The sequence below is a fragment of the Setaria viridis genome, chromosome 7 (assembly GCF_005286985.2).
Source record: "Setaria viridis chromosome 7, Setaria_viridis_v4.0, whole genome shotgun sequence".
Lineage (NCBI taxonomy): Eukaryota > Viridiplantae > Streptophyta > Magnoliopsida > Poales > Poaceae > Setaria > Setaria viridis.
The window spans coordinates 32,639,812-32,664,023 of NC_048269.2; the positions used below are offsets into that span (position 1 = coordinate 32,639,812).

Below are 24,212 nucleotides of genomic sequence, written 5' to 3' on the forward strand. Positions count from 1 at the left end.
TCTTCATCCGCCTCGGCCGCTTCGCCCCGCGCATCTCCTCCGCCGCCTGCTTCCCCGTGCCGCCCGCTCCGCCCCCGCGCCCCCTTCGCTCCTCTTCCTCCACCTCAGCCTCGGCCACTCCACGCCTCCTCCTCCTTCGCCCGCTCCCACGCCGCTCCCCCATGCCGCCCGCTCCGCCCCCGCACCGCCTGCGCCCGCTGGCACCACTCCGCCCGAACCGCTGATGCCTCTATGCTCCGTGCCACCGGCCGCTGTCACCCCGCTGCCGCTCCTCATTGCCAGTGAGAGGCTAGCAGAGGGGGAAGGGGAGGGGCAGCATAGGGAAGGGGAGGGGCGGCGGCGCCCGCTCGCCTGGAAGCGCCTGGGAGAGGAGAGAAAGAGAGGAAGGGGATAAGGAGATGAGAAGGAGATAAAAAGAAGAGGATAAGGAGATAAGTGCTTGAAAGTATGGGAGAGAGGAGGCGGAGAGAAAGATAAGGAAGAGGGAGGGAGCCGTGGCGGGTGGGGTGGGTTTTTTTTTTCCCGGTTGGGAATTCCAACCGGGACAAAAGGGAGACCTTCCCAACCGGGACAAAAGGCCCCTCTAGGCCACTGGCATTTACAACCGGGACTAAAGGGGCTCTTTAGTTCCGGTTGGTGAGCCCTCCGCCAGGTGAGCCTTCCGCCAGTGGCTAAGTTTTAGTCCCGGTTGGTGAACTTTTAGTCACGGGCTAAATTTAAATTGGGAAAAAAAAAGATGGATAGAAGGTGTGTTAGTGAATTTTGGGATCCCGTTCATACATTGTCTTACGGCGCACCTGAGTTTGATATCCTATCCGCACGCACCTGAACGAAAGCTATTCGAATACTAACACCACCGGCTCCGAATCAGTAGCCGGCTCGTGTCCGTTTCGGTCCCATACCAACGTTTCTCCGATCCCGCCGCCGCCGCCTCGACCTGTCGAGGCGAGGCCGTTCATATATACCATCGCGCCGCCTCCAAACCGCACCAGCCGCACGCCTTGGATTGCCGTCTTCGCCGCCGCACGCCGCTCCAAATCGGCGTTCAGATCGGGCCTACCTGGATTTTGTTGGCTCCTTTCGTTCGCCGGTAAGGAACGTCGGAACCCTTTCATCAATCAGTCGCGGATGATTCGTAGTGCATTCTTTGCCAAACCTGTTGTTGATCCCTCGTTCTGTCTCGGCTCAATTAGCCTTTTTTTTCTCTCTCGCCGGTGCGCGGTGACCTAGCAGTAGCAGTAGCATCAACGTAATGCGGCGAGCCGCCATTGGTTTCGGTGCTGTGTGCATGCCTCTGTTCGAACTGATGAGCTGAACATTCTTGCCTTTGTTTGCAGGTAATCCCGATCAAGCTAGGGCAGAGCAGCTGCATAGTTCCCACCAGGAAGTCAGAGGCTCTGCTCTTGGCAACCAAACCCCGAGTGCTCCATTCTTGGAGGAGGCCATGGCTCGGAGAAAGGTAAGTTCGGGGGAGCTCCGGAGGATGAAGAAGAATCGTGAAATCAGGGAAAAGAAAAACAAGCTCAAGGAAGGAATGGATGACGACTCAGCCGAGGTAACGGACCGCAATGTTGTTTGAGATAGATTAAAGCTTTAACAAATTCTTTTGGTATGCGTTGTGCTATATATGCGCCAGAATTTCGGTCCAAACCTGCAGATAAAACTTTCTTGTTAAAACTCCTCTTTGTGTCACCTCATTGTCCCTAAAGACTTGCATTGCACCCAGTTTTTGATTTATTGCAGAATAGGTGGCCCAAAGAGGAGTTTCGGAGTACGATTTACTCAATGTTTTCTTTATCTCGACTAAAACTTAGTCTGTTTACTGACTGTGTATACATATCTTGAAGCACGCCTAGGCTAGACCACCAGTATGTGCCTTTCAAAATCGGTTTTCAGTTTTTTCTTTTATATTGTCTTCTTTAACACAATACTTTACCATTCTCCTGTGCATTTTCTGCTCTGTGTGGCTATCCAATATGAAAAATCTAATTAATATTAATGTGCTCTTCTTGTAGGAATATGATGTTTGTGCGATTTGTGATGATGGTGGTTCTGTAACTTGGTAAGTGTATTCATTTAAGGTTTCACTAATCCGTTTCCTCTCCTTTACTAGGATCAAAAGAATATTCTGCTGCTATGTGTGAATGAAATCGCAGTTCCATGCTTAGTACTAATCTGTTTTCTCCTTTATAACTTTTTAGCTGCGATGGTGTATGTCAAAGGGCTTTCCACCTAGGGGCTTCCCACCCAGTCGACAGTGACGACGACGACAGTGAGGAACATGATGATTGCAGAGAAAAACTTGGGCTAACTTTAGAACAGGCAAAGGTACCTCCTGTTTGAGTTGCCAGGTTCTTTAAGTTAACTCTACTTTGTATGTCATCAATTGACACACTTCATGTTTCTCATTGATAATTCAGATGATTATCAGTACGGAAGAAGGTTTTATATGCAAGAACTGCCAGTTCAAGCAGCATCAGTGTTTTGCTTGTGGATTGCTGGGGTCTTCTGATGACGCATCATCACACCCTGAGGTAAGAGAGCACAATGTATAAGTTTGGTCATTTTATTTTGAATCAGGCTCCATGTAAGTTTGATCATGTTTTGTTGAAACCTTTGAACTTGATATACATCTGAAGAGATGAAACAGAAGGTTAAATAAGAAGGAAAAAAAAACCCTTTCCTTGATCTAATCCTTTGCTAATTTCCTGCATTGCTTGTCATCAGGTGTTCCAATGTGAGCGTGACAATTGTGCGCACTTTTACCACCCTAAATGTATTGCTCAACTGCTATACCCGGATAGCGAAGAGGCTGCACTTTTTGAGGTCGAAGTTGCTGCTGCCAGGGAGAAATTCACTTGTCCTATGCATGAATGTATCGTTTGCAAGGGTGTAGAGAACAAGAATGACAGGAACATGCAGTTTGCAGTGTGCAGACGCTGCCCAACTGCATACCACCGGCAGTGCTTGCCAAGGTTTGTTTTCCTTGATAATGGAGATGCCCCTGTACTCTGTTCCTTTATATTCTACCGCGAAACTGGGACCTGTTTTCTCCTGACATCTTTGTACTTGCTTTTTGCAGTGATATCATTTTCAAATCGCGGAGAGGCCCCAATGGCTCGCTCCAAAGGGCGTGGAACGACATTCTACCTGACCGAATTTTAATATTCTGCATGTACGTTAATTCTCGTTCCTTTGTTGCTCAGATGTCCACCCCTGTTTTTCCTCTGATTTCCGTGAAAATCTTTTGCAGGAAGCATAAGATTGTAAGGAACCTACGAACACCCGAGAGGAACCATATCATCTTTCCTGAAGCCAATGGAGTTCCCGTGCCGGAAACGCTTGAAGGTGCACCCATGGAACAAGATGTGCCTGAGGAAATTGAGCCGCCCCCCTCCTCGGAGCAAACTCAGCCGCCTCCACCAGCTGCAAGCAACCAGAATCAGTGCTCCTGTTCCAGTCCCCTCACATTCGCTCCAAGCTTTTTGTACAGGCAACCATATCCAGGCTCTTGCGGTTGGATCGATGACTGACCATTCTCCAGACAGCTCGATCTCTGTATGTTGTAGACGACAGAAACCAGAAGTTTACTGGTCGTCCTCTGCAAATTAAAGTGGATGTAGATCGACAGCTTGCGTCTGTTAGATGCGAGAAAACCTGAATTCTTTTGTTGTCGTATGAAACATTTGGCTTTATTTTGTTATAGCATGTTGCACAATGCACACAACCGGTGGTTAGCAGGGAGGCAGTTCAAGCCCAGTGCAACATAGCATGCATCATTATCTTCTGTTTCACTCCCGTCTCCCGTTCGCTCTGAAATCAACGGCTTTACAAATCTATTGTTTTGGTTAACAATATGCCTTCGCCCGGCCGATGTGATGGGCCTTTGTGTTATAGCTCAGTATTATAGGAGTGATTGGAGATCGTATCATGCTGAAAATGTCTAAGTTTTTTTTACTAATAGTTATGAAAAGGTACTATCATATGTAGGATAAGAAAGTAAGGTGTGCGCCATTATTTGGCTCCCTTGTCGTCATGGTTGAGACTCGGAGTGTTGAGTGTCTATGGATATTGTTGATCAAAATTAATGGGGAGCCAAATGCCAAAATAATTTTAAGCATAATTGACAGGACAAACATGTGCACTAAAACCAAACGACATGGTCTGTATCCACATAATGATTTTTCGATAGGCCAGACTCAGATGACTAGTGTAGAGATAGTACAAGCCAACTAACGGGAAAGAACGCATCACTGCTAAGACAGATCAATAGCCTGGAGATGGATTTGACGGCTCGATCGTTCACTGAGACATCACATTCTGGTTATCATGGCCCGGCCAGGTTATCATGCTTCTCTCCGTCAGTTGAGATGGGAGACCCAACAAATGCCTGCCTCGCACTCTCCCAGCAGGCTAGCACCTCATATAAACTTAGAGCGTGGTGCAGCAACGAGGATTTGGCGTCCATATATACGCGCGTCTATCCTATCTCCATCGTTTGCTTATCTGGTTGGAGATGCGTGTGGTAACGTCCGTCAAGACGCTGTGCGAGCATCTATTTACTGCGAGTAGTTGCGAGCATTAAATGATGCTCCTCCATCTCCCTTGTCCTGGAGGCGTTGGGCGTTCTCCTCGCCGGAGTTGCCGACTGGCAGTGGTCTTCGTAAGGAGCGGCTTACGAAGCGGCGTGACGGTGCTGGGCGGCAGCGAGGCCATGGCGCTGCAGGCACAGCGGCTCGCCCACGGCTGCTAGGCGCAGCACCAATTCAAGTAAAATATAATATAAGAGGAAGGGCGGAAGAGGGCGGCTGCCTTCGGATCCTGTCGACGATCTCCCTGGTGGCCGTTGCCGCCAGGCGTGATGATGGTGTTCAGTCGTGGCATCTGTGCCCGTCGGGGAAGGCGGCAGATCCTGTTATCTTGCTAATGGCCCGTGGGATGCGGGCGTCAGGTCCCTGTCACCGGATGCGCGGGGCGCGAGAACGGGCGAGGCTTCCTCCTGTGCCGGGCGGCGCAGGCCATGAGTGCCCTGTAGCGAATCGGAGAGAGCCGCAGCCACTGCAGCCTGTGCTGTGCGGTCGTGCTTGGGTACTTGTGACGGGTCACGTCGGGGGTGCGGGCGCCTTTCTGCGCGCCAGAGCCACGGCGCATTTATGGCGAGATCGGCAGGGGGCCCACGAGATTCGCACTCTTGTCTTCCAGTCTGCGCCTGAGGCGGATACTCGTCTTGTGGGCCCGGGTGAGTCCGACCCCCTACGCCCTGGGTCGGGCGAGGCGGAGCCTTGTGGCGAGGGGTCGGGCGCTCCCGACCCTGGGACCGTGGGTCGGGCGAGGCGGAGTCTGGCCGTCGAGGGGTCGGGAGCGTCCGACCCCAGGACACTGGGTCGGGCAAGGTGGAGCGGGGCGTTCCCCTCCCATGTTGGGCTGACGGCGGCCGCCATTGCCGCAGGTGGGCCTGGGCCTTCATGATTGTCGTTTTAATGGTCAGAAGGTACCCCTGGTACGAGCACCCGTCACATCAGCGTCTGGCTCCAGCGACGGCATCCAGTAGCAGCGGCGGCGTCCCGACCGAGACCGGCGGCCGCGGACGGTGGCAGGGCGCGCTGTGCTGGCGGCAAGGCGGACGGTGCGATGATGGCGCTTGCGGGGCACGGCGTCGGGTGAGAGAGAGAGAGGGGGGTAGGGTTGGTAAGAGTTGGCATATCCAACGGATGAAACTATTTGCATGATAATACCAGAAGCCATGTAATATATGGGCTTCCGGAAGCTATACAGGAATACCGGTTTGGTGTACCATCAGTAGCCCGCAGCCCGCCAGGAGGTCCATCTGGTCGCGGCGGTACTTTGGTACTTTACCAGGGTCTCCCATCACCTGGGCCTTACTAATGTGTGCGACAAGAAACCGAAACGGGCTGGCTCTTTGAAAATCTAGGGCCTATTTGTTTGAGTTGCAGATTTTGAACTTTTCTGAAAAGCTGTTGCTGACCTTTTGCTTTAAAAAAAGCTAACATTAGCTTTTAGAAGATGTAGTTAGCTTTCTAAGTAAAAAAGCTACGAAAGGCGCAGAAAACTGAGCTTTCCATGTTTCCATTTAAATTTTCCATATAAACTCAACTTTTCTAAGCTTCCAGCTTTTTTTTAAGATTCATGAGAATATTACTGTTTGTTTGAGGCTTTTCACGCCGAAAAGCTGCCATGTAACTCAAACAGGGCCCTAATCATCAAGCTCCAGCTTTGGGCCATCCCCGTGTCATCCAAGACGGGCCGGGAGAAATGTACAGGCCTTTACTGATCCAAGCAGCCCGCGGGCCTCTCTCACCTCATCAGTCAACAAGGTGATCACTCACCCACCCCGGCCGTCCCAACACAACACAACACAACACCAATCCGAGATCTAGAGGCATCTCGCTAGCCTTCTCTTCGGCGGCGGGGCAAAAACCCTAACCTTCTCGGCGGCGGAATACGGAGGCGAAGCTGGGTGAGAACGGCGACGGCCACGGCCACGGCCACAAGAGGTCTGATCTGGATCTGGAGAAGGCCGCGGGTCAAGTGCTTCAGGGCGGCGATGCTAAAAGGCCGCGCGAGGCCAACAACGGCGACCACCACAGCGCTATGGAGATGGATGAGGAGGAGGAGGAGGAGGAGCTGGGGCCGGAGGGTTGCTTTGAGTTGCACCGCAAGAGTTGGCTCTCGATATTCGGCAGAAACGGCGCCATCCCCTTCGAGGCCGAGAGTACGTATTCATCTGCACATCTCTCTTGCTTTTCCTCGTCTTGATCAGCTTTTCCTCGTCTTGATCATCTTGTTGGAGCTTTCTTCAGTCGTGGCCAACGGATTAGGATTCCACTCAAAAACCGTAATTTCAAATCCGTAGCATTTGTTTCTTTTCTTATATCAAGGAGGCATGATTAGACGCGTGAACTTGCTGGGGACTGGTGCTTGAGATCAATGGTAGGAGGTCTGTCTAGCCAGACGGGGTGTTAGAAAAAACGTCATGATGTGGGTCATCCGTTTTAGATCCTGTTGTTTACAAAACCTACTGATTCTATGTTAGAAAGAATAAAAGATAATATTAAATGTTAATATGAACCCCGTTTCAATCCGATATTGGCTTGAGACCTATGTGATTTCCCTATATATTTGCTCCTAATTACATTGTTTGTCAAATGTTTATAGTAAAAAAAAGTCCCTTTCCAAGCCATTTTATCATATCCAGCTACGAGTAACAGTTTTTCCTTATACATAGCATTTGTTTGCATCATCATTAATCAATTGTGATGTCAAGGGATAGATGACTGCACTAACAAATAACCCCCTTCCTTTTTCAGCTGAGTACCCTCCCATGCGTCGCACGGACATACCGGTGCCGCCAGAACCTGGATGTGGTTCTGGTGATACCATGGAGGTCTTCTTCGTCAAGGTGAATCAGATCACCAGCGACCTCCAATGGCCACTAGATGTCTATGGCATCGTCGCTGTGCGCGATTCCCTAGACTGGAAGCGCAACTACCTCTTCAGTCGAGGCAGAGATAATTGCCAGACCCTCACCTCTCAGGCATGTTCAAACATCTGTGTTTCAACTTCTGTCCTATTCCATCGCCCATTTAATCTACTATAAGCATCTCAATGCATGTATATGGTGTAATCTGCTTGGTAGCACTGGTAATATCAGCTGATTTTTATGGCGTTTAGCTCCACGCTAGCATTCGGAAGAAATATTTATACAGGTTGATACTGTGAATTAGGATCAGAACCTTTCCATCAGAGATACTTTATGCATGTTGCTGCTGGCTCTTAAAACGTAAATAGTAAAACTTGGTTATATTTTTAAAAGTATATCAAATGTAGTTTTTATAGTTGGTATCCACTTCACTTCTTGGTTGGCTGGCCCTGACATGCAAGATTTCAGTAGGTGGGCACATTCCTGATCCTTAAATCTTCATTTTAGAGAATGCTATTAAGTGGTTTTGTATGTGCATCACTGGTGAAATAAATTGATGGCTGCTGATTCACCTTTAGTGATGGTGTTCCCAAAGGCAATTGAAATTTGCGGGCCTTTAATTTGTCTGGCTTCTGATGCACCTTTAGTGATGGTGTTCCTAAAGGCCATTGAAATTTGCTGGCCTTTAATTTGTGTGCCACTGTATGCAGGATTGTCTTTTGGAACTTACAGGTCCTAGCCGATCTATCCTGCTGTGGGATGAGCCTATTTTTGAGATTGACCTGAAAGTGAAGGACAAAGGGAGTTCATTGTCTGAAGATGACAAGATTTTATGCTTGGATTTCTTTGGATACAACAACATCTCTTACAGAGGCAGTCTCAGTTACACCAGAACAGAGGTGCTTTCAAGCAAGCATAGCACAGTGGAGGTCAGGTACGCTCATGTCAAGCGCTCCGTGGAGGCGACCATCACTGCCCGCATCAGCAAGGGATCAGGCAACTTTAGTGCACGCCTCACTGCCTGCAACACGAGCATTGGTGAGGATGTAGTGCTGCTGGACACCAGAGGCAAGGAGGTGGTCGTCAACAAGGATAGGCAGGTCACACTGCAGCGCCGAGTAGTCGTCGTGGAGGAGAGGGCTGAACTGATCCTTGGCATCAAGGCTGAACAGCTAGGTGACGCTGGCGAGAGCAGCACTAAGCTTGAGAAGAAGTTTGGTTTTGTAGCTAAGTCAGCCCGGAGCGATGAATGCTATTTTCACATTGGATCCTCGAGCCTGCACATGGTGGTTGCATGGTCTGTTCTTCTTTAGATTACTTCAGAACTGTGTGTCATCGTACCACGACATGGCTCGCCACTGACTTGGTGATGCTATTACCTGGCAGACTGGTGGTGCTTCCTTCAGGTGGTTTAAGTTATCATGTACTTGTTTTGTAGTCAGGACTTGTTGTGGTTATGCTGCCATGCAGATTTAATTTATGTAAACCTCTAGCCCTGTTTATATCTATTTCTTTGTCGAGTCAGTGTCCATTTTGATTTATATGTTACATAAACAACTACTACCTCCATCCATAAATATATGAAGTTTAGTACAAACAAATTAGTTCAAAAATGGACTAATTGGCTTGTCCTGAACATCATATATTTGAGGACGGAGGGTATAATTTATAAAAGAAGCCTCCGTACATTATCAACGTGGATATACTTGGACTTTTTAGATTGGGATGGATGGACGTCTCATGTTTATCCATTGAAATATATCCATAGCCTATCTTCTGCTTCACCCAATCCATTAGATCAAGATTGGACAACTCATGTTTACTCAAAACACAACCCTAGTATGCTTGCTACCGATTCATCCGATTCGTTGGATCAAGATTGTACGACTCATGTTTACTCCATCCACATATATAACCCTACCTTGCCTCCTGCCACTGCACTCCCTTTCCCTAACTGCACCGCCGCCGAAGAACGCTGCGCGACTTTTTTGTTTTTTAACCCTTTTTTCGAAAGATTCTCACAAATAGGCCCCTGGCGGAACCAATGATGCTCTAGAAGGGTGTGTGCGTGTGTTCTGTTGGCTTGGAAGCACTTGTCCTTCGAGCCTCCCCTGTCTCAGGGCCCCGATTCCCCTTTTATAGCGTAAGGAGACCACCGGGGTTACAGGCGAGACCGAGTGTGGGGAGAAGTAAAGAGATAAACATAGCTAGGTAAAAACGAAAAGGGGGGAAACAAGTTCCCAGGTCACCGGCGTCCTCGCCGGCCTTCGACTTCCGCCGGCGCGTTTGCCGGAGGAGGGTGGCCGCCGTCGCGTCCTGTCGATGGCTTCCTCGGCGACTGTAGGCGCCGGGCGTGATGATGGCATTTCGCCCCTGTTTAGTTACCCCCAAATTCCTAACTTTGACACTATGCAAAAAGAAGATTCCCCATCACATCAAACTTGCAGTACATGCATGGAGTACTAAATGTAGATGAAATCAAAAACTAATTGCACAGTTTTGTTGTACTTTGCGAGACGAATCTTTTGAGCCTAATTAGTCAATGTTTGGACAATAATTCACAAATACAAACGAAATGCTACAGTTGCGCATTTATGACAAAATCCTAACTTTGACACTCCCAAATTGGTTTTCCTGCCAATAATGTCTTTTGTGCTCAACCTGTCTTTAAGTAGTAGTCAGAAGAAATAAACCTTATGTTTCATTTGACATTTGGACTTCCATATCCATCTATAAATCGGGTGAGTGTTTCTCGTGCCTGTAAGAACTTTGTAAGCTTTTGCTACCGAGAAGATAGGGCTGCCCCAGATGTAGGTCCATTGATCTTTATCATGGGATGCCCTCTCGTTTGCCAGTCGGTCCGGAGAATCATTAATTGCTGTTGAGCCTCTTCCGAAAGGAGGAGATGAAAATTTTGCGTTAGCGGTTCTGTGTCGGTGGCCTCCTTGAATGAGATCGGTTTATTTCTGGCGTGTGAGAACAACTGTGGGAAATCCAGGGATGGCACCTGTCCATCCCATGTATCTATCTAAAATAAAACCATAGATCCATTTGAAACCCACACCGATGCCATCCCTTTGAATTTGTCCAGTAGTTTAACTATGTCTCTCCACCAGAATGAGCCCTTTTTATGCTGACCAGGCAGTTTGCCGTTATTGTAGTAATTATCCCAAACTAGATGAACCCAGGGAATGTCAGCTTTGTTAAAGAACTTGTATAGAAACTTAGGAGCAGGGCGTCATTTTGGGTGTTTAGGTTGATAACTCCCAGCCCTCCTTGCGGTTTTGACAGGCACACCATAGGCCAAGCTGCCTTAGATGGTTTTTTGGAGTTCAAGTCCTGGCCTCTCCAAAGACAGTGCTTTCTATATTTGTAAAGCTGCCTGATGACACCCTTATGAAGCTTCAAGGTTGCCATGTGAAAGATTGGGGAGGAGCAGAAGACTGAGTTCACCAGTTCAAGTTTACCTCCCTTAGTAAGCAAGTTTGATATACCTCCCAAACTTCCCTGCACCCTCTTTATTAAGGGCATGAACCCTGCAATGTTGGACTTTGTCGTGCCTAGTGGCAAGCCTAAGTATGTAAAAGGGAGACTGCCAACTTGGCAGTTGAACAGCAACGATAGTTCTTGTGATCTTTCTTCCGAAATGTTAAGAGGAACCATAACTGTCTTGTTATAATTTATCTTGAGGCCAGTTGAGTTCGCGAACTGGTTAAGGAGATGCTTGAGATGTAGGAGCTGGGATGGGTCAACTTCCATAACCAGTAATGTGTCATCAATAATATAGGAGGCATTTATGCTCTGAACACAGACATTTCTATCATAAAACCCTTCACACAGTTTGTAGAAGTCTTCTGCAATTAAGTGCCAGCATCTCTTGAGGAATTCCCAGTTGAAACCATCTAGGCCTGGTGACTTGTTATTGGGCAGTTCTCCAATAATTTTATCAATCTCCTCCTTTATAAAGGGTGATTCGAGCCAATCTAGGTCCGGATCTGGAGTTATCAAAGAGGATAGATCAAAATACATGTGACTGAACTCTGATCTCCCATTCGTTCTTTAAATGCTTCCCATATGATCTTGGCTTTGTCATCAGGCCCTGTGGCAACTTGGCCATTGGTATCGGTCAGTGAAGATATATAGTTAATTCTATTTCTGACTGAGGCTTTTGCATGAAAAAACCTTGTGCACTTATCCCCCCTTTTGGCCCAATTTATGGAGCTTCTTTGTTGCCGATATATCTTCTGTTGCTGGAGCAGGTTTTGCAGGTGTGCTTTGATGAGTTCTCTGAAGTTCCATTCTTGGAGGGTAAGGTCTCTGAACTCTTCAATGAGGTCTATTAATTGAATGGTGTCTTTGGTGTTTTGTATCACTTTAGCCAGGTTCGGGAGTTGGGCCTTCCAGATCCTGAAGATTTTCCTTAGGTTCTTGAACTTGGCCCCAATGGCCTTAGCCCTATCTGTACCTGTAGTCTGATTTGTCCATCCTTGTTGAAGAATGCTTGGGAACTGATAATGTTCTAGCCAATAATTCTCAAATCTGAAAACCTGTGGCCTTGGAATACTTGTAGAGATCGATATGACACATGGTGTATGGTACGAGAAATCTCTGGATAGCGATGAAGCAAAGGTGTTTGGGTAGGAGGTTGTCCAATGGCTAGATATGAAGAACCAATCTAGTCTTTCCAAGAGGGGATTTTGTTGCTTGTTTGACCAGGTGTATTTGCATCCTTTGAGCTGGATCTCTGTTAGCCTTAGCCTACTGATAGCTTCATTAAAGAGAAGCATTTCCTGGATATTTCCTCCCGGTTTATTTTTATCTTCCGGTTTCCTAATCAAGTTAAAGTCTCTAAGGCCTTGTTTAGTTGGCCAATTTGGAAGATGCAAAATTACTGTGCCAACACTGGAGCACACTGTAGCGTTTCGTTTGTATTTGTGAATTATTGTCCAAATATTGACTAGGCTTAAAAGATTCGTCTCGCAAAGTACAACAAAACGTGCAATTAGTTTTTAATTTTATCTACATTTAGTACTCCATGCATATACCGCAAGTTTGTTTGATGTGATGGGGAATCTTCTTTTTGCATAGTGTCAAAGTTGGGAGTTGGGGGTAACTAAACATGGCCTAACTATTAACCATTTTTCCTCCTCAGGCATGTCAACATGTTTGAACCAATCAATAAAAGCTAGTTTCCCTTCCGGCGTGCAGGGTGCATAAACGTTTGTGAGAATCCATTGTTCCCTGACAGCTTCATTGAAACTCGATGAAATGGGCATAGTTGTTTTGGAATATAGGTTCCCCGAAATGGGCATAGTTGTTTGAACCAATCAATAAAAGCTAGTTTCCCTTCTGGGGTGCAGGGTGCATAAACGTTTGTGAGAATCCATTGTTCCCCTGACAGCTTCATTGAAACTCGATGAAATGGGCATAGTTGTTTTGGAATATAGGTTCCCCCTTGTCGCACCTGGTTTTATAACAAAACCAAGTGCTACCTATATGTATATGTATGCCAAGATCTAATTTCATAACATCATTAGTGAATAACAGTAACAGTATCACGTAAAAAGATAAATAAAGACTTACAAGACTATCAGTGTCGTTGTCAAGATTAGCGGATCAAGACTTAGACTAATAAATTTCTTATATGCGCGTAAGGCTTGAGATGGTGGCGCAGGAGACACAGGGTTTATACTGGTTCGGGCAAAGGAATACCCTACGTCCAATGTCAGGAGCTGCTCGTGTTGCCCAGGCGGGGTTCTGTAGTAGGGGTTACAAGGGTGTGAGAGAGGGATCCGGTCCCAAGTCTCTTGGGTGTGCACTGATGCTTTAGCAGGGTGTCTCCGTATGTTCTGTTGGCTTGGAGGCGTTATGGTGCCTTGAGTTGTGCGTCGAGCCCCCCGTCTCAGGCCCCCGATCCTCCTTTTATAGCGTAAGGAGACCACCGGGGTTACAGGTGAGGCCGGGTGTGGGGAGCAGTAAAGAGTTAAACATAGCTGGGTAAAAATACAACACGAAGGGAGGAACCGAGTTCCCAGGTTCCCGGCGTCCTCGCCGGCCTTCGACGTCTGCCGGCGCGTATGCCGGAGGAGGGTGGCCGCCGTCGCGCCCTGTCTATGATGAGGGCGTTTCGTCGCGACTCTGGTGTCCGTTGGGGGAGGCGGCGGATCCCGCCATCCTGCTGACGGCCCGCGGAGAGCGGACGTCGCATCCCTGCCGCCGGGCGCGCGGGGCACGAGAACGGGCGAGGCTTCCCCCTGCTCCGGGCGGTGCAGGCCATGAGTGCCCTGTGGGCGAATCGGAGGAGGCCGCAGCTACTGTAGCACGTACTGTGCGGCCGCCCATGGGTGTACTTGCGGCAGGTTGCGTGGGGGAGGCGCGGATATCCTTCCCCTGACAGATCTGCGGCGCATTTATGGCGAGATCGACAAGGACCCACGAGATCCGCGCCCGAGACAGTTACTTGTCTGGAGGGCCCGGGTTAGCCCGACCCCTTACGCCTGGAGTCGGGCGAGGCGGAGACCTGCGGCGGCCCGACCCCAGACCCGCGGTCGGGCGAGGCGGAACTCGGTCCTCCGGGGGTCGGGGGCGCCCGACCCCGGGACACAAGGTCGGGCGAGGCGGAGCGCGGCTCTCTCCTCCCATGTTGGGCCGACGTCGGTCGATCTTTGTTACCTTAGGTGGGCCTGGGCCTTTATGTTTGGTTGCTTCCATGGGCTTCGAGGGGTCGTTAATATTTCCCCCCAAGACCGTCGGCCTGTCAGGGAACAGAAAGTTGACACGACGCCAACCTTCCGTCGCACAAGAGATTGTCCTGCCCCGGGCCGGCACGATCCAAATCCCGCTGCGCCAGCCAATTCATCACGTGTTCGTACCCCTGCAGGGACGGATCCATTGCGTCGATATCCACTGAAGGAATCCACTGCATATTGCATAAAAAGACCAAAGATTTGTCATAAGGTCATAAGGTCATAAGGTCATTTTAACTCCTTGTTTTTTTTAATCCATCCTACAATTTCTTGGGTGATTTGTTTTTTAGACGGAGGGAGTATGCATGTTTGTCTAATTTGATCACATCATATCACGAGATAAATTAATAACTTTGTCAAATTCCTTATGAACTATCCAAATCCAACTATTTAGGCATGTTGTCTTTTCTTTTTCCTTAGCGTAAATTTAATGCATGCAAAGTAATTGAGACTAGCAAATGTATTTTGACCAGTTATCTTTAAGCTAATTAAGTAGGCCCTCCTAGTGGTCCGAAGCGAAGGATTGCACTTATTTTAGGATTTTTTTGAAGTGTTAGAATTGCGGTTTTTATTAGGTGAATGGAGTATGTGAAAGTTTTCACCCTTTGCATTTCAGCGGTACGTAAGAAAATTGGACAGAAAGGTCTTTCTTCATTGGATTTTGAGTAAGTAACCGAGATAGCACGGAAGAGAATGGAAATTTAAGTACTGGCACGGCACGTAATGACGTAAGTAAACTCAAAACTTTATATATCACATAAGGGAATGGTATAATGTTTAGTGGCATACAAGAAACTTTTTTCAAAGAGAAAGATTCATGGTGCCAGGTTCCAGCGGTTGCTTTGGATGAACCGAAGGAACTTTTTATTTCCTGGCCACGAGGGCAGTCCGATCAATTCCTGTGCCAGTGAATAGAACAGAAAATGTAAATGAATGAAATGAAAGTGGTGAAATGGGTAAATAATCAAGATGGCCACGAAATAAATGGACGAAGCCCAAATTAGGAACAAAAAATGTAAATGAATGAAACGAAAGTGGAGAAGAGGGTAAATAATCAAGATGGCCACGAAACCAGTGTACCGAGGGGCTCATGTTGAACATGGCAGCTTGACGAAGCCTAACAGAGCAGGTGGTAAATATCTTATTATTTTCTCACGAAATGTAATAGAGTAACCAGGTGGCAGAAATGTTCATCGCACACACTCATCAGTTGGATGAATTATACCCTCCGTCCTCAAATATATGATGTTTAGGACAAGCAAATTAGTCCATTTTTAAACTAATTTGTTTGTCCTAAACTTCATATGTTTATGGATGGAGGTAGTTGTTTATGTAACATATAAATCAAAATGCATACTGACTCGACAAAGAAATAGATATAATCAGGGCTAGAGGCTTACATAAATTAAATCTGCATGGCAGCATAACCACAACAAGTACCAGACATCAGTTCACAAGCATCTTACATACATATGTTATAACACTATGCACACTGACTACAAAAGAAGTACATCATAACTTAAACCACCTGCAGGAAGCAACACTAGTTTGCCAGGTAATAGCATCACCAAGTCAGTGGCGAGCCATGTCGTGGTTCGATGACACACAGTTCTGAAGTAATCTAAAGAAGAACAGACCATGCAACCACCATGTGCAGGCTCGAGGATCCAATGTGAAAATAGCCTTCATCACTCCGGGCTGACTTAGCTACAAAACCAAACTTCTCAAGCTTAGTGCTGCTCTCGCCAGCATCACCTAGCTGTTCAGCCTTGATGCCAAGGATCAGTTCAGCCCCCTCCTCCACGACGACTACTCGGCGCTGCAGTGTGACCTGCCCATCCTTGTTGACTTCCACCTCCTTGCCTCTGGTGTCCAGCAGCACTACATCCTCACCAATGCTCGTGTTGCAGGCAGTGAGGCGTGCACTAAAGTTGCCTGATCCCTTGCTGATGCGGGCAGTGATGGTCGCCTCCACGGAGCGCTTGACATGAGCGTACCTGACCTCCACTGTGCTATGCTTGCTTGAAAGCACCCTTGTTCTGGTGTAACTAAGATTGCCTCTGTAAGAGATGTTGTTGTATCCAAAGAAATCCAAGCATAAAATCTTGTCATCTTCAGACAATGAACTCCCTTTGTCCTTCACTTTCAGGTCAATCTCAAAAACAGGCTCATCCCACAGCACGATAGCTCGGCTAGGACCTGTAAGTTGCAAAAGAGAATCCTGCATACAGTGGCACACAAATTAAAGGCCAGCAAATTTCAATTGCCTTTAGGAACACCAACAAAAAGGTGCATCAGCAGCCAGACAAATTAAAGGCCAGCAAATTTCAATTGCCTTTGGGAACACCATCACTAAAGGTGAATCAGCAGCCAGCAATTTATTTCACCAGTGATGCACATACAAAACCACTTAATAGCGTATTCTAAAATGAAGATTCAAGGATCAGTCAGGGCCAGCCAACCAAGAAGTGAAGTGGATACCAACTATAAAAACTACATTTGATATATTTTTAAAAATATAACCAAGTTATACTATTTACGTATTAAGAGCCAGCAGCAACATGCATAAAGTATCTCTGATGGAAAGGTTCTGATCCTAATTCACAGTATCAACCTGTATAAATATTTCTTCCGAATGCTAGCTTGGAGCTAAACGCCATAAAAATCAGCTGATATTACCAGTACTACCAAGCAGATTACACCATATATATGCATTGAGATGCTTATAGTAGATTAAATGGGCGATGGAATAGGACAGAAGTTGAAACACAGATGTTTGAACATGCCTGAGAGGTGAGGGTCTGGCAATTATCTCTGCCACGCCTGAAGAGGTAGATGCGCTTCCGGTCTAGGGAATCGCGCACAGCGACGATGCCATAGACATCTAGTGGCCATTGGAGGTCGCTGGTGATCTGAGTCACCTTGACGAAGAAGACCTCCATGGTATCACCAGAACCAGATCCACCAGTTACTGGCAGCACCGGTATGTCCGTGTAGCGCATGGGAGGGTACTGAGCTGAAAAAGGAAGGGGGTTATTTGTTAGTCCAGTCATCTATCCCTTGACATCACAATTGATTAATGATGAAGCAAACAAATGCTATGTATAAGGAAAAACTGTTACTCCTAGCTGGATATGATAAAATGGCTTGGAAAGGGGATTTTTTTTTTACTATAAACATTTCCAAGCAATGTAATTAGGAGCAAATATATGGGGAAATCACATAGATCTCAAGCCAATATCGGATTGAAACGGGGTTCATATTAACATTTAGTATTATCTTTTATTCTTTCTAACATAGAATCAGTAGGTTGTGTAAACAACAGGATCTAAAACGGATGACCCACATCATGACGTTTTTTCTAACCTACACCCCGTCTGGCTAGACAAACCTCCTACCATTGATCTCAAGCACCAGTCCCCGGCAAGTTCACGCGTCTAATCATGCCTCCTTGATATAAGAAAAGAAACAAATGCTACGGATTTGAAATTACGGTTTTTGAGTGGATCCTAATCCGTTGGCCACGACTGAAGAAAGCTCCAACAAGATGAACAAGACGAGGAAAAGCTGATCAAGACGAGGAAAAACAAGAGAGATGTGCAGACGAATATGTACTCTCGGCCTCGAAGGGGATGGCGCCGTTATTGCCGAACATCCAGAGCCAACTATTGCGGTGCAACTCAAAGCAACGTTCCGGCCCCAGCTCCTCCTCCTCCTCCTCCTCCTCATCCGTCTCCATGGCGCTGCGGTGGTCGCCGTTGTTGGCCTCGCGCGGCCTTTTAGCATCGCCGCCCTGAAGCACTTGACCCTCGGCCTTCTCCAGATCCAGACCAGACCTCTTATGGCCGTGGCCGTTCTCACCCAGCTTCGCCTCCAGATCCAGATCAGACCTCTTGTGGCCGTGGCCGTTCTCACCCAGCTTCGCCTCCAGATCCAGATCAGACCTCTTGTGGCCGTGGCCGTTCTCACCCAGCTTCGCCTCCAGATCCATCGCCTCCGTATTCCGCCGCCGAGAAGGTTAGGGTTTTTGCCCCGCCGCCGAAGAGAAGGCTAGCGAGATGCCTCTAGATCTCGGATTGGTGTTGTGTTGTGTTGGGACGGCCGGGTGGGAGGGTGGGTGATCACCTTGGGCGCGTTTGGTAGCTTGTATGAGGGCTGGGCCAGGCCGCTCGGATGCATGCGCTCGCGTTTGGTGGGCTGGACGGATCCGGTGAGCCAGGCTCGCGCTGTGCAAGATTAGCATAGCTAATGACGTTATTAGCACATAATTAATGAATATTAAGTGATTTCAAATCAAATTAAGATGGGATTAGGTAAATTAAAATTTATTATGGCATAATACCTTAAGTAATTAACATTTTAGTGACATATTCGTGTTACATGATTTGTACTCATGCGGGCAACCAAAAAACTTCTCTTCCGAATCAGGCTACATGCATACAAGGAACCAAACATAAAAGCCTGCATGCGATCAACCTAGCTGGGATGAGCCAGGCTCATGGATAGCGACCAGGCTAGCTACATGCAACCAACCAATGTTGACTGATGAGGTGAGAGAGGCCCGCGGGCTGCTTGGATCAGTAAAGGGCTGCTTGGATCAGTAAAGGACTTGTACATTTCTCCCGACCCGTCTTGGATGACACGGGGATGGCCCAAAGCTGGAGCTTGATGATTAGGGCCCTGTTTGAGTTACTTGGCAGTTTTTCAGCGTGAAAAACTGGAAGCTCAAATAAACAGCGATATTCTCATGTAGTTTCAGAAAAACGGGAAGCCTAAAAAAGTTGAATTTATATGAAATGATGGAAAGCTCAATTTTGTGCACTTTTCCTAGCTTTTTTACTCAGAAAGCTAACTACATCTTCTACAAGCTAATGTTAGCTTTTTTAGAAGCAAAAGGCCAGCAACAGCTTTTCAGAAAAGCTCAAAATCTGCACTCAAAGAAATAGGTCCTAGATTTTCAAAGAGCTAGCCCGTTTCGGTTTCTTGTCACACACATTAGTAAGGCCCAGGGAGACTTAGGTAAAGTACCAAAGTACCGCCGCGATCAGATGGGCCTCCTAGCGGGTTGCGGGCTACTGCTGCTACACCAAACCGGTATTCCTGTATAGCTTCCGCAAGCCCATATATTACGTGGCTTCCGATATTATCATGCAAATAGTTTCATCCGTTGGATATGCCAACTCTTGCCAACCCTACCCCTCTCTCTCTCTCTCTCACCCGACGCCGCTGCCCCGCGAGCGCCGCCATCATCGCACCGCCCGCCCTGGCGCCGGCACAGCGCGCCCCGCCACCGTCCACGGCCGCTGGTCTTGGCCAGGACGCCGCCGCTGCTACCGGATGCCGTCGCTGGAGCCAGACGCTGATGTGACAGGTTCCCGTACCAGGGGTACCTTTAGGGAGGGAGACAGACGCCATCAGGAGCTAAAAAGGTCAAATAGCCCATGAAGTCATCAATGATTCCTTCTATTAAATTTACCCATCTGGATATGTAGATATGCTTTTGTGATATGGTTAGATTTTCTAATTTAGGCTAATTAAGATTAGAGCTCATATTGTCATCTGAAATGTTGGCAGGAGGCAAATACTGAAATATTGCCATTTTTTAATTTGTTGTTAGGTTTGGTTTGTCTTCATTGTCGAAAAAAGACTAAAAATCATGTTTATGAACTACTAGGAGATATGCTTTGTTTTTTCTTTGGAGTTTTGGACTCCAGATTCTCTAACTAGCAATGAAGTGCAGATAGGAAATGCTGACAAACACACAATCTTATTTATGCTAATGCCTCTCATCAATACTGTTAGGTTCTGACTCATTTGAAGCTTATTCACAGAATACCAGGGTACAGAATAGCTTAGAAATAAAATTATTCTGATCATCAACATCAACTCATTTGAAGCTGTGACCTGTAATGACGAGATAAATAGAGATACTAAAACATCTGACTGTGTGCTCTTTACGCAACATGCCTCAGAACCTAATCCTAGTAATCTATAATAGTGCTTTACTGCCACCTAGGTAAAAAAATGTTTGAAACCCACAACCCTCTGATTGTACCATTTTGTTATCTTGACTTGGGAACACTTCGACAACTGCCTATGGTATACTGGCTAGCATTTGGTTGTGATACTGAAGATCCTATACTCTTTCCTCCTAGGATGATTCAGAAATAGTTGCCATGATAAAAGAATTGTTGGAGACTCGCATTCGGCCAGCTGTTCAAGATGATGGTGGTGACATTGAATACCGAGGGTTTGATCCGTTAGTCTTTCTCTCCCTCCCCAGCATGCTGTCTGCTGATATTGAATATTTGGATTCCTTCGTCTCACTAGGATACTATCCTTTCAGAGAAACAGGGATAGTTAAGCTTAAAATGCAAGGTGCCTGCAGGGTGTCCAAGTTCATCCGTCACATTGAAGTCTGGGATAGAAAACATGCTTATGCACTATGTACCTGAGGTAACGTGATGTGATTTATACATTCTTGCTGACGGTCGTTAATGCTTGTGGCTCATGTGAAAGATGTTTTCTATTTGATAACTAGATTGCTTGTCATGTGCTGATATTCAGGAAATGAGTTCCTATTGCAATTGTTCCATATAATTTGTTTTTCATAAAGGGGGAGATTATCCATTGATTCTCAGTGGCAGGCCTTAAGATTTCTATTGTGCTAATTTGTCATACTGCTTTGGCAGGTGAAAGGAGTAGAGCAAGAGTTTGATGGTGACGAGGAAGCTGAGCTGGCTGGACAGATGGAATGAGCTTTTTCAGTTATAAGGGTCAACGCATCCTCTTCAAATGTTGCCGCTCGCCATCCGCAGCTGCCCCCGCCGCCGCTCGCCCGCAGCAGCCACAGCAAGTTCACGCGTCTAATCATGCCTCCTTGATATAAGAAACGAAACAAATGCTACGGATTTGAAATTACGGTTTTTGAGTGGAATCCTAATCCGTTGGCCATGACTGAAGAAAGCTCCAACAAGATGATCAAGACGAGGAAAAGCAGATCAAGACGAGGAAAAGCAAGAGAGATGTGTAGATGAATACGTACTCTCGGCCTCGAAGGGGATGGCGCCGTTTCTGCCGAACATCGAGAGCCAACTCTTGCGGTGCAACTCAAAGCAACCCTCCGGCCCCAGCTCCTCCTCCTCCTCCTCCTCCTCTGTCTCCATAGCGCTGTGGTGGTCGCCGTTGTTGGCCTCGCGCGGCCTTTTAGCATCGCCGTCTCCAGATCCAGATCAGACCTCTTGTGGCCGTGGCCGTTCTCACCCAGCTTCGCCTCAGATCCAGATCATCCCACAGCAGGATAGATCGGCTAGGACCTGTAAGTTGCAAAAGAGAATCCTACATACAGTTGCACACAAATTAAAGGCTAGCAAATTTCAATGGCCTTTAGGAACACCATCACTAAAGGTGCATCAGCAGCCAGACAAATTAAAGGCTATTTTGGTACTGCTATTTTGGTAATAAAAGGGACCCTTTAGTACCAGTTCAAATACCCGGTACTAAAGGATATTGAAAAATTAAAAAAAAACAAAATCCACCGCTCCTCGTGTAGTCTTAGGCTACAGTGTTCCGCTCGGGTACTTGTGGCGGGTCACGTCGAGGGGCGCGGGCGCCTTTCTGTGTGCCAGAGCCGCGGTGCATTTATGGCGAGACCGCTGGGGGGGCCCACAAGATCCGCTCCCTCGTCCGTCGGTCTGCGCCCGAGGTGGACACTTGTCTCGTGGGCGGATGAGTCCGACCCCCTACGCCCAGGGTCGGGCGAAGCGGAGCCTTGCGGCGAGGGGTCGGGCGCTCCCGACCCTGGGACCGCGGTCGGGCGAGGCGGAGTCCCGCCATCGAGGGGTCGGGATTGTCCGACCCCGGGGCCCTGGGTCGGGCGAGACGGAGTGGGATGTTCTCTGCCTCTACTGGGTCGGCGGTAATCGTAATTACCGCAGGTGGGCCTGGGCCTTCATGACGGTTGCTTTAAGCGGCATTAGGAGGTCGTTAATATTTCCCCCCAACAATCAGCCATTCAGGGACCCTTAAACACGACATCAAGTAGGCTAATCTAGTCGTCACGGCTGAGTTAGTTAAAATGAGCCGCCTCCCACCACTGGTTATACCTCTCCTGGAGAAAGTGTCAATACTAGTATCGATTTTAGACAGGATCACAGGATCTTGGACTGGATTTCACGTGGGATAGTGGCAGGCCAAGATAGATTTGAGGGAAGGATGAAATTGGACAGCTTAAGATGTTTGAGATGCTTTGAATTTCCTAATCATTCCAACATATAGAGATAAAGGTGGACTTTAAAAGAATTGACATTAACACCAGTGTTTCTTTGCAAAATCAGTGAGGATCTCATGTAACCATTTCACTTGTACAGTATCTCCTTCGATAATGATCAAAGTTTCGTCTGCATATTGTAGAACTAGGCAAGGGCTGTTGGGTAGAATGGGTGTCTTAGAACCCCTTCCGGTGTAAAACGGTTGATTGTTTGTTGAAGGATGTCTGCAACTATTATGCAACGCACAGGTGAAAGATGATCCCCTTGACGAAGCCCTTTTCTCATTTGAATCCAGGGTCCCGGTGTGCCATTTGATAAAACCGCCGTCTTTGATGCTGCTTTTAAAGCTGACGTCCAGTTGATACAATTTTTTTGGGATGCCTCTCACTTGCAAAAGCCTGAACAGGCATTCCCAAGAAAACTGTGTCAAAAGCTTTCATCAAGTTTAAGGATGTCAGCTCTCTTTTTCCTTTTTTCGCAACATTGAAGTATTGAACTAAGTCTGCAGCAACCATGAAGTTGCCTGCTATACATCTTCTCTTAACAAAACCAGTTTGCTCTTGATTCGCTAAATTTCCATTTGGAATCTTGCAGAGAGAACTGTTGTTACCAATTTTACTGGGCAATTTAACAGAGAGATTGGTTGATATGAATCTGGAGTGCAATAATCTTTATTTTTCTTAAGAAGAACCATGAAAGATCTGCTGATTCTCACACGATCTAGAATGCAGTTATGAAAATCCCGGAAAGTTTGATGTATGTGGTGCTTAGTAAGTTGCAAAAAAAAAAAAAAAATGGTAGCAGCCCAAACCAAAACCATCTGGTCTTTTGTCTTTTGGAACATCTTTGACTGCTGCAAGAATTTCTTGGTCAGAGAAAGGTGCTATGAGAGGAAAATCATATAGTGTTGGGTAGACAGCACAAAAACCAATTTGGTCAAAAAAAATTCCTGTGTGCCAAACAGGTTTTTGTATAAAAAAGAGTTAGAAAAACCTTATGAATGTAGAAATGGTTGCCTTCACGTTCCACGGTTCCACCACCTTTTGCTGTTATTACTTGGTCATTGGACTTTGATTGCCTTTCAGGTACGATTGGAATTACAAACAGATCAGATAGGGTGCCATATATCTTGAGGTAACATTTCGTCAGCATCCTTCACAATCATCTAAGTGGATGCCCTTTTCAACAGTTAGATTGCTTAGATATGGCCTGTGTTGATGAGGTATTTTCTTGTTGTCGTTGTTAGTTAACATTGATATTTTTCCGTGAAGGGCTGTATTTTTCCCCCAATTAATATTAGCTACTTGCAATGTTGAGATGTTGTAAGCCATTGATCTTTTATGTGACTGTACAATAACATGCTCACCAGTAAGAAAATAGCCATGCTAGACACAAAGAATTTTGTAACACCAAATAAATTAAGGTGCGCCGAGGATTTTTTCCTTTACAAAGCCTCTCTATAGAAGGAGATAAAGAATGTACGGTCAGCCACTATAGATACCTGCAATGGCACCAACTGTGACTGTAGGCACTCAAATGCAGTATGCCATCGTTTAAAATTTACCTGGCCTTTTCATATGCATTCATTGCTTTAACCACCAATTCAACTATATATCACTGTAAAAAAATACATAAAAAACAAGGATCGTGCCTGGATGCCTGCAAAAGCATAACTTGACCATGAGAGAACATTCAGGCAAATTTGAGTCACATTAATAACAACAACAGAATTTGGACGGAATTACAAGTGTACAT

The 24,212-nt window shown here is 46.9% G+C and overlaps 3 protein-coding genes and 1 long non-coding RNA gene across 4 annotated transcripts; 3 read left to right on the plus strand and 1 right to left on the minus strand.

Annotated features, from left to right (window-relative positions):
• Positions 1-570: 570 nt before the first annotated feature.
• LOC117865937 (protein ENHANCED DOWNY MILDEW 2) lies at positions 571-3,810 on the plus strand. The gene is made up of 8 exons (XM_034750214.2): positions 571-1,090; positions 1,338-1,555; positions 2,016-2,062; positions 2,202-2,328; positions 2,421-2,534; positions 2,728-2,975; positions 3,083-3,175; positions 3,254-3,810. The coding sequence occupies exons 2-8, from the start codon at positions 1,445-1,447 to the stop codon at positions 3,531-3,533; spliced, it is 1,020 nt and encodes a 339-aa protein (XP_034606105.1). The 5' UTR covers positions 571-1,090; positions 1,338-1,444; the 3' UTR covers positions 3,534-3,810.
• Positions 3,811-6,347: 2,537 nt separating this feature from the next.
• Positions 6,348-8,972, plus strand: LOC117865938 (uncharacterized). Its single transcript, XM_034750215.2, has 3 exons — positions 6,348-6,733; positions 7,329-7,555; positions 8,152-8,972. Exons 1-3 carry the CDS (start codon positions 6,613-6,615, stop codon positions 8,752-8,754), a joined length of 951 nt encoding a protein of 316 aa, XP_034606106.1. The 5' UTR covers positions 6,348-6,612; the 3' UTR covers positions 8,755-8,972.
• A 6,588-nt stretch (positions 8,973-15,560) lies between these two features.
• LOC117865933 (uncharacterized) lies at positions 15,561-18,304 on the minus strand. The gene is made up of 3 exons (XM_034750200.2): positions 17,803-18,304; positions 16,974-17,203; positions 15,561-16,408 (listed from the first exon to the last, which is right to left on the minus strand). The coding sequence occupies exons 1-3, from the start codon at positions 18,176-18,178 to the stop codon at positions 15,809-15,811; spliced, it is 1,206 nt and encodes a 401-aa protein (XP_034606091.1). The 5' UTR covers positions 18,179-18,304; the 3' UTR covers positions 15,561-15,808.
• A 1,318-nt stretch (positions 18,305-19,622) lies between these two features.
• Positions 19,623-21,633, plus strand: LOC117865943 (uncharacterized). The gene is made up of 3 exons (XR_004642689.1): positions 19,623-20,446; positions 20,534-20,643; positions 20,880-21,633. It is a non-coding gene; the product is annotated as an uncharacterized lncRNA (long non-coding RNA).
• Positions 21,634-24,212: the final 2,579 nt, after the last annotated feature.